The sequence below is a fragment of the Meriones unguiculatus genome, chromosome 12, assembly GCF_030254825.1.
Source record: "Meriones unguiculatus strain TT.TT164.6M chromosome 12, Bangor_MerUng_6.1, whole genome shotgun sequence".
In the NCBI taxonomy this organism is placed as follows: Eukaryota; Metazoa; Chordata; class Mammalia; order Rodentia; family Muridae; genus Meriones; species Meriones unguiculatus.
In genome coordinates, this window is record NC_083360.1 from 26785945 (window position 1) to 26796147 (window position 10203).

The following is a 10203-nucleotide window of genomic DNA, read 5'->3' on the forward strand; positions in this document are numbered from 1 at the left end:
AGTCGGCTATGGAGGGGAAAGGAAGAAGTGGGTAAGGGACGGTGAGAACTGCTAGGGCAGGCGAGACGTGCTAATAAAGGAAAAGTCCCTCTGGAACTTGGTAAGATCTACACCCAGGGGGACCCAGGTGGGACAGATGCCCACCGGGCTCAGCCGGGCGGAAAGGCTCCCCCAGGTACCTCCGGCTCTGCCCTGGCTATGCGGGCCGGGCCCAGCCCAGAGCGCCCCAGGGCCGGGTGCGCCTCGGGGCAGGAGCGCGGTCCAATGGTTCTCTCCGGGCCCGCCCCCTCTGGCGCTGATTGGTCGCCGCGGCGCAGGCCTCGCCTTATTAACAAGTTCTCAGGGGAGCGGCGGCGGACCCGGAGCCGGCGAGTGTGCCCGGGAATTCGGCCTGCGCGGCGTAGGGATTTAGGCCCAGCCCGCCCGAACTGGCCTTTTGGGGGACCTGCGGGAGGTTCGCGCGGGAGGGCCAACCCGGCCAGGGTCCCGGGAGCTCGCAGAAACCGACCGCGCTCCCAGCCCGCCCGAAACCCATGCTCCGGGGCTGGCCCGAGCTGTGGCTGGAGGAGGGGTCCGGCTCTGCATGGCCCCGGCTGCTGCTATGACTTCTTTGCCACTCAGTGTCAAAGTGGAGGACTCCGCCTTAGGCAAGCCTGCTGGGGGAGGCGCTGGCCAGGCCCCCAACGCTGCTGCGGCCACGGCAACCGCCATGGGAGCAGATGAGGAGGGGGCCAAACCCAAAGTGCCCGCCTCGCTCCTGCCCTTCAGCGTGGAGGCCCTCATGGCCGATCACAGGAAGCCCGGGGCCAAGGAGAGCGTCCTGGTGGCCTCCGAGGGGGCTCAAGCAGCGGGTGGCTCGGTGCAGCACTTGGGCACCCGGCCCGGGTCGCTGGGCGCCCCGGACGCGCCCTCCTCTCCGCGGTCTCTCGGCCATTTCTCAGTCGGGGGACTCCTTAAGCTGCCAGAAGATGCTCTGGTGAAGGCCGAGAGCCCCGAGAAGCCAGATCGGACCCCGTGGATGCAGAGTCCCCGCTTCTCCCCGCCCCCAGCCAGTAAGTAGCCAGCCCTGGACCGAGAGCGAAGGGGCCAGGAGGGGGTGTGGGGCCCTAGGGCGCCAGGCCGCGCGCCGGCGCCGGCTTGTCTCGGGCGTCGGCGTACCTGCATCTGGGTACCTGGGAGGCCGTGCAGAGGCTGCTTTGGTTGGGAGACCGCCTTTCAGGCCTCTTCCCACTCCCACCTGGGAAGAAAGTTAGAGGCCCAGAGCAGGCAGGGCTCTCAGTCCGTTTTCGCGCGCTCCTTGCCTTGGCGCAGTGCCTCGGAGCGTGTCAGTTCACTTGCAGCGCGCGGGTGTCTGAGCACCCTCTTATTCTTCCGGTTCCCAGGACGCCGGGGTTCCCTGCTCCTCCACCTTACCCTAAACAGTTATTTTGTACCCCGCCTTAGATGGGTGCAGCGGCCGGTACAACCTCCCGCTACGGAGTTTCACTTTCTTGCAGTAGAAGCCCGTAACACCCCCATGCCCCGCCAGTCCCCACTTAACCTCTCCAGAGGTTCCTGGGCTGTGCAAAACTCCTCCACCCATCTAGTTCTAAGCAGATACCTGTTGTCGTGGGCGTGTGGATGATTTGGGGAGACGGGACAATCGCCAACTAGTGGAGGGAGGCGGGGCAGCAAAACAGCCAAAGTTGCTCCCCATTAACCGCTGTGCTAGCTCCCGAACGCGTTGGACCCAGCTTTCGGAGCGAACCCAGCAGCCAGCGGCGTGTTCCGGGACAGTCCTCGGGCCCTCGGGCTTCCTTTCCCCAGCGGACCCGCTTGAAGATATTTCAGGAGCACGGGAAATTCCCAAGTTTTCCTCGTTTCCTCCGATTATTTCGCACCACGTAATAGCATTGCAAATTCAATGGCGTGATGCTGTGGAACGATTTTTATCTGGGGATTCAACGTCTTTGAAAAGACAGCCCCTCCCTGAGCCTAATGGTTGGCTGGAGAAGGTGGCCCAGAAGCTGGGCTGTTGCTGCTGACCACAGTGACATTTCCCTGTGAACCCTCCCTGGTGGAAAACGAGTCTGGGGCCAACTTCTTCCCGGACTAACCCGTGGCCTGAGCTGGCTTGGAAGAAGGGGAATACTGGAGATTTCATTTGACTCACATCCTGGTGGTCTGAGGGCCCAAAGGGTTCTTTTTTGTTGTTTTTTTTTTTTTTAAGTGAAAAAAAAAAAAAAGCATAGAAAGCATAGTTGGGCAAAACCCCGAATGCTGTCCTCAAATTTCAATTCGATTTCTGAAAGGAAAAGCTTTTGCAGAGGCATCCTCTTTGAGACGTGGGAACTTAGTTTACAATTTCAGTCTCTAGGACCCCAAAATCAAGGCAATTGCCAGTGTTGTGTGTATGCAATGGGGGGGGGGTGTTGACACTTGTTTTATCCCTTAACAGTGTTGTCAAGCACTGCAGGGGTGATGAAGGACCGAAACCAAGTTCCCTGACTAGGCCTGCCCTCCAGACAATGGCGGCACTCTGTTGAGATTTAACCTTTTCTTGGAAAACTGGAAGAAAAGATGGGTGGACATCACCAGTCTCATCAAACCGAGCCACGGATGGAGAACCATCACCCTCCCCCACCCACACATGTACACAAATACGCTAAGCTTGGTGTGGTCCTAGTATTTAGAACTCAGGCACTGCATTCGGAGAGACTAAAAGGGAAACCGAGAGGACTGAAAAGGGCAGCAGCCTCTAGATAAACAGCCTCATGCGTGGTATCTTAGAATTGTCACAGTATGACCTCTTGGGTGGCTCTCTTCTCTTGACTGGCCCTAGTGCCTGGGCAGAAGCTTGCTGTTTGATAAAAAGTGTGGAATTGCCAAGATCCAGTTTATGTGATCCAGAGGCCTAGCCCCAATGCGGTGCACTTGGTAGGGACAAATACAAATGTGTGTCTAAGGTATAAAAGCCAGTGTGACCTTGGGTTGGGCAGAGGGAGCCTGAGTGTTTTACGACCCCCTTAGCCTTCATCTTCCCACTGGGCGAGGCCTAGTAGAGGCCGGCCGAAGGGGAAGGCATGACAGTAAGGTAGGTTGGCACTGTCTCTGCCCAACTGTCTTTCAGCGTTGAACATGCTTAGATTTCATCTTAGCAGTATGGTATCTTAGCAGGCAAGAACATCTGCCCTTCAAGTTGGGTTACAGCCGGAGAAAATATTTTTCAGGTGCCCGTAGCGCCCAGGACATAGGCGCCTGAGAGAGCAAAATCAATGCCCGGGATGGTTTCTGTTTCCTTAGTAACACACTCCAGGGAGAATCTCCTAACTCCTTGCCTTTTTTCTCTCTCCCGGCCCTCTAGGGCGGCTGAGTCCCCCGGCCTGCACCCTACGCAAGCACAAGACCAACCGCAAGCCGAGGACGCCCTTCACCACCGCGCAGCTACTAGCTCTGGAGCGCAAGTTCCGCCAGAAGCAGTACCTGTCCATTGCCGAGCGCGCCGAGTTCTCCAGCTCGCTCAGCCTCACCGAGACGCAGGTGAAGATTTGGTTCCAGAACCGCCGCGCCAAGGCCAAGAGACTGCAGGAGGCCGAGCTGGAAAAGCTCAAGATGGCCGCGAAGCCCATGCTGCCGCCCGCCGCCTTCGGTCTGTCCTTCCCTCTCGGCGGCCCCGCAGCGGTAGCCGCAGCCGCGGGCGCTTCTCTCTACAGTGCCTCCGGCCCTTTCCAGCGCGCCGCGCTGCCCGTGGCACCCGTGGGACTCTACACCGCCCACGTAGGCTACAGCATGTACCACCTGACATAGGTGGGTCCGGAGTCACCTGTCTGTGGTGCCAACCCCTCCCCCCCAGCCACCTCTTCTAGCAGCGGGAGGCCTTCTTAGGAAGCTCTGTTGCCCAACACCACTTGGCCCCCCTTCTCTTAAAACCCTTGATACAGTTCCTCCTTCTCCCTCGTCTGACCCCTTCTGGGGAAAGAAAGTGTCTAGACTCTTCACGCGCCAGTTATAGATGTGGAAACTAGGGGTACAGAGGCCAAGAGACTTATCCGTGGTCCCCAGCAGAATTAGAGGTTGAAGGAGGCCAGAGGCCAAAAGGACTAGAAGCCGCCGTGACTCCATCAGCTGCTTCCGGTCCTGAAACAGGCAGGGCTTGCGCCAAGAAACTGCTGTTCGGTGCTTCGGGAGACAAGCACAGTCGGATAGAAAGCAGGGAGCCCAGCTCCTTCTTTCCACTGTCAAACTCCAGGCATTTTGGCAGCAAAGCATTTCTCTGAGGGGGCAGGGCGAGTGCTGGTGCTCTACGAAGGTGAAGGTAGGTTGAAGAGATTTTCCCAGGACCAGAAAAAAAAAAGTAAAAAAAAACAAAAAAACAAAAACCAATCTGTTTCTATTTAACAGTACATTTTCGTGGCTCTCAAACATCCCTTTTGAAGGGATCGTGTGTACTATGTAATATACTGTATATTTGAAATTTTATTATCATTTATATTATAGCTATATTTGTTAAATAAATTAATTTTAAGCTACAAGAAATGATGTCTGCAGATTTAGTTGTGTGTTTTACGATTCCTTCTCTTCCCATGTACAATTGCTTTCCGGTTTGGTGGTAGTTTTACACTGGCAACTTTCAAAGGTGACAGGAGGATTACGGGAAGCATCTTTTGCACACACAGGAGAGATTTGCATTAATACAGTCAAATGGAGAATTGGAGCAATTACCTAGGATAATTAGGCTCAATTTTCCAATTCACTTTAAGCTGAAATTGACACTGGCTCTTTCCACCCATAACCTAGTCTCTCTCTCTCTCCTTCTCTCTCTCTCTTTTTGTCTCCTCCCCTTTCAAACTGTCTATGAAAACAAAGTGACTTGGTCCAAATGGTTTGATGACTGTCAACAGCTAATCCAGACAATTTCTGTCCCCTCAAACCTGTTTTCCCGACTGAAGGGGCAGCAGAGGGGAAGGGATTCCTCTAAACAGCCACCGGTGTAGACACCATGTGTGGAGTTTCATTTTGAGCTACCTGAAGAGCTTTTCACAGCTAGCCCAGACTGATAACAACACACAACCATGCAGCTATACAGAAGAGCACAGAAAACCCAGGGCTACCCTGTGCTTGGCCCCAGCTTTCCTGCTTTTATAAAGTGGGTTTTTCTTTTTACATAGTCAAGTTCAGACTTCCAAGAAAAATATATTTGGGTAAGTTCAAGTTTAATCTTCTGGGGGAAAATTCTGCAAGGACATGAAAGAAAAATTTCCCTTGGTAAATCAAGCTTAATATGCCCCTCCTCATAGTTTTCTATCTGTAGGGTCCTGACCACCCCCCTTAGGGGCTTCCCTCCACCAGCCTCTGTCTGGCAGGGACTTGAATATCGGAATATCCAACTTCCATGTAGGCGAGCCCTGGGCAACCTGAGTCCAGAGCTGTCAAGAGGGGAGAACCCAGAACCTGGTATGGGACTTGAGGGAGGTGTGAAAGTCTCTGCAGTTAAAGTAGTAACTGTTTCTGGCCCCAAGACTCAGATTGACCTGGGAATTTCGTGGGAGACTAAGGTTTCCTGAGGAATTGAAAGGGTTCTGCACCGGCCCCAAGTTACTCCAAAAGTACCTTGGTCATGGGTCCTCTAGCCTGCTGTAGCTGGAATAAAGGTTCTGTTTCTCTGGGTATTTGTCACACCCTTCTCCCTAAAAGAAGAAAGAAAGAAAGAAAGAAAGAAAGAAAGAAAGAAAGAAAGAAAGAAAGGAAGAAAGAAAGAAAGAAAGGAAAGAGAGAGAGAGAGAGAGAGAGAAAGAAAAGAAGAAGAAGAAGAAGAAGAAGAAGAAGAAGAAGAAGAAGAAGAAGAAGAAGAAGAAGAAGGCGGTCCTTGGATCTAGTTCTAGTTCTAGGACATTCTGGAGGACTCTGGGAAGTGACTTTCAGTCTCTGGGCATCCAGAAGCAAAGCCAGGACCTGCCTCTTGGTGGAATAATCACACCTACCAGGTTGGGATCATGCACCACATGCTCCGTAGAGGTACTTGGAAGCTAAGGTGTTTGTGACAGCTTCTTGCTGTCAGTCACATAAGTTAAGCAGTTGAGGGACAGTCCCGTACACACTAGCAGCAGTGTCTTTGTACCCCGAATCCCTGACACCATGACCGCCATTCCCGAATCTCCCGGGTTTCTTTCTAGATAGCTCCCGGAGATGGTCAGATCTATCTCCCGTGGGCTCCTTGATGGAGCCTGTCTCAGTGCCTCTTTGACCTTTTCGTAGGCAGGGTCATGCCATCTTGCTGTACCTAGGTTTTTGTTTTTCTTTTTGTTTTTAACTGGGGAAAAGGCCCAGAAATCCTCATCACCGCCGCTCTTAAAATCTGGGGAAGTGTTAACCCGCTCAGCACTGGGCACTGCGGGGCGCGTAGAAGATTGCTGGCGTAGGAGAGTCTGCGTTTTCAACTTGTGAGGTTTTCTCAGCGCAGGAGTTCTTTCCCTAACTCAGAATAGAGAAATGGCGGGGCAGGATCCTGTGTCTCCTCCGGCCCATGCTCCAGGGCCTCCTGGCTCCTCTGAGTTTAGCAATTTAGGGTCGAGGCAAATTTAGAGCAACATAATTGCCGTAATGAGCAACGGTTCGCGTTCTGCAGGCGCGCCATGGCTCCAGCGAGGCGGTTGCTGCGGGCGAGGCGGGCGGGCCTCCTGTTTCCCCTCCCGAGCCTCCCTGGGACCCCCTCCCACAAGCGGCTTGGCCTTTGGAGGCACTCTTGGGTCGGGGTTTCTTCTTCCACTACTGGGTCCGTTCGTTTCTCTGTTTTTATTTTATTTTATTCAGCCCTTTCTTAGCCCAATTTCTCATCCCCTAATTCTTTTTCTAGACCGGTGCGTACACAGAAAGTGCTCAATAGATGTTCACTTTATGCAAGCAGCCCACCGATTTGAGGTCCAGTTTTTTGGAGCCGCTTTAAACCCAGCGAGGCAGAAACGCGTGGCTTGGGGGTGGATGCCGCTTCTTACTGTCGGTTCTGAGGCTGTGTTCCTTGTCCGTTCAAGCGAGAGTGACGTCTCCGTGGGTCCTTGGCTAGGTCCTTTGCGGATCAGTTTCCTGATCTAGCTAAGAAGCCCTCTTGATCGAGGGAGAGGTGGGTAAAGGATTCACCGTCTAGCGCGCTGGAAGGCTGTGGTAGAGGAATCTGTTTCTTGGAATCTAAAGGGTGTTGGGCGCGTTACTATGCGTGCTGCTTCACTTCTCCGCTCAAACCCAGAATTCTACAGCCTTAGGGAACTACTGCGGCCCAGAGGGGTGACGGGACACACAGCTAATGAAGGAACAGAGCGGGGATTCGAACTGATTTCACTCGGAACATACGCGTTACGGACCACGAGCCCAAGTCTCTGTAGCTGAGGGTCATTGAATGCCACGACAGTTCTCACACAAAGTGTGGGTGTCCCAAGAAGCCAGCCACGTGTAATCTGGACCCCAATTGTGACTTTAACCCCTTTCCCATGACCACACACAAGCACTGTTCCTCGGGTCCTAAGAGGGATGTCTTCCCTTTCCCGGCAGGCTATCTGCACTGGAGTTTTTTTTTTTTTATTTTATTTTGTAGGGAAATTCACAGAAACCTAGCTGGCAAATTCCGTTTCCGAAGAGGCCCAGGACTGGAGCCGCCGGCGCAGCATGGGAGCTGGGCCGGGGATGACACTGCCCTGGGTTGGGGACTTAGGGCACCAGAGCCCTGGGCGTGGGTGGCTGGGCTGAGGCAGTTGCGACCAGGGAGGCTGGGTGGGGCTCGAGTTCAGAGTGCCTAGTTTCAGGGTACGTGGCTCGGATAGCTGATCCTGGGAGGACTGCTTCAGGCTGCCCAGGAGACCTACAGGAGACCAGGCATCCAAACGCCGGGCCCCTTTAGTGACCAGAGGTCCCTAGTTGAGCCCGGCCAGCCCAGGCCTGGGCCCTGCCAGAGCCCTCCGGGGCGCAATAAGGAGCTGTGAGGAGAGGCAGCGACCGCCTTTTAACTCTTCGGCTGGCTGGCGCCATCCTGGCCAGGCCCCGGGGGCCGCCAGTCCTCCCCTGCTCTGTCCTGGCCTCTCAGCCACTCGCTCCTCCGCGGCAGTCCCCCTATCCCTCACGCTGGGCGCCACCAGCCAAACTCGAGCCCCAACTACCAGAGTCCAGTGCTCACGCTCCTTCACTGCACCCCGAACTTGCATCCGGACTCGGGGGATCCCTCCAGATCCTCTCGACAGCTCCGATTTCCCGGCGCACTTCGGCCCTGCAGGGCTCTGACCACACTCCCGCCCGCCTTCGCCACAGCGCCGCCCCGCGGCCACAGCCGCCTCTTTGCAACGCCAACTGCCTTTAGTCGCCTTGCCCTCTGCTCCTGAGCTCTCTACATCCCAGTCAGAGCCTACAGAGTTCTTGTGTACACATGACCCATACACATCGACATAACACACCAGCACCTCCCCTCAGTAAACACACAGAGCCAACACATGCTCCCCAGACGCACAGCTCAGACCCACACAGATGCCCAACTCCTGTCACACACCGCACTCACAAAATCAGTAGTGGCACATACGCTCCAACAAACACACAGCTTTGTGCACAAACCCAACACACACTCCACTGACACAGACACGCAACCGCACACAATCCATAGAGCTACACATTACACAAACCAAAAATCATTCCCCAAACACAGGCATGCATGCTAGCCTCCCACACAAAGGCCCTAGTTCATAGAGGCCAACTTCCCCCTGCCAAGGCCATCCTCTAGTGTCTACAGAGAGCCAGAGACTTAAAACCTGCTGACAGATTCTCAGGGGAGGGCAGGGGAAGAGGGATAGGAGACCTAGGTGAAGAGAAATTCCTGAGGAATGGTGCCCAGAGAGACAACAGGGAGAGGCACAGCAAAGCCTGGCAGAGAATGAAGGGTGGCTCTCAGTGGGTGATGCTCAGATCACAGCATCCTAGGTGCTGGGTGCCAGGCACCAGTGTGAGCCCCAGAGAAACACTCTGCAGGAGCATGCATACGACTGTTTATGTACTTGGGCTTTGGCACTTTGTGTGTGTGGTCACTTCTAAGATGCAGAGTTTTCATGGGTGAGGGTGGGGAATGATAGGACATCAGGAGCTTTCTTCTCCTTCCTTAGGGCAGAGCTGCTCTAAAGCAAAGCCTCTCATGTCTTCCAAGAGGTGCTCCTAAGGGACCCGACTCTGCCCATGCTGGGGCAGAACACAGGCCCAAGATCTGGAATCTCTGTCCAGCATCCCCTGTCAGGCAGGCACAAAGACACTGCTGCTAGGAATTGCCAGAATACCATTAGATACTGCAGCCTGTCCATATCTGATTGCTGGCACGAGCTGGATTGTCTGCCTATAGATCTTGGTGTTTGACATTTGGAGGCTGTGATTGTGATTTGAGGAAAGTTCCTTAACTTTTCTGAGTCTGTCTTTTCCCCATACACCAAGGACAGGATTCTTCGGTTTTCTTGTGGTCACAGCAACAACATGAAAAGCTCTTCAATGTGCTTGGCCCCTCCAGCAACAAATATCAATTGTGGGCTCTTAACAAAGCAGGAAGAATTGTGTCCCAGCCTTCCCTTCCTGGAGACCCCCAAGAGCCAGAGGATGCTAGTCGCTCAGGCCATGAACGTGGGGTTCAAATCTGGGCTTGTCCCCATCTGGATGGTGACCTCTATCTAGCAATTTACTATGTCTCTCAGGTACTTTGATTCCACCTGAATGCCCTTGTGCAGACCCTAGCATACCTGAATAGGTGCAATAAGAGCTGCCTTTGGGCTTTAGTTAGAAGCAAATTTAAGGGTCCACCCTGTGTTCCTGGTGCTTGGGGGGTCAAACAAAACAAATGACCCCACACCACACCATCTCCATTGTCATCCCCAATAGGCATGGGTTCCCATGGGGGACTTTGCTACTCAGTTTCTCAGGAGACAAACTGGCTAAATTTGAATCTGGTGCTGTGGGACTATAGGGGCTGTCCATCTCTCCCTCCAACTCACACAGGTCTGGGCAGCCTCTTCATTGTACCTCAACTGGGCAGGTACCCACGTTCAGCCCTGAGAATCTGTGCACATGCAGGGGCTGCAGGCACAATTTGCTGTGTTGGCAGAGAGGCAAAAAACAAGTCCACAGGATACAAAGCCTAACCTCTGCCTGCCACAGCATGGAAATTTTTAGATCATTTCCTCCAGGACGCCCTCCTTTGATTACCCAAGAATGGGC

General features: G+C 54.1%; 1 protein-coding gene across 1 annotated transcript; it reads left to right on the forward strand.

Annotated features, from left to right (window-relative positions):
* Window positions 1-352: 352 nt before the first annotated feature.
* Msx1 (msh homeobox 1) lies at window positions 353-4256 on the forward strand. Its single transcript, XM_021649639.2, has 2 exons — window positions 353-1052; window positions 3344-4256. The coding sequence occupies exons 1-2, from the start codon at window positions 584-586 to the stop codon at window positions 3784-3786; spliced, it is 912 nt and encodes a 303-aa protein (XP_021505314.1). The 5' UTR covers window positions 353-583; the 3' UTR covers window positions 3787-4256.
* Window positions 4257-10203: the final 5947 nt, after the last annotated feature.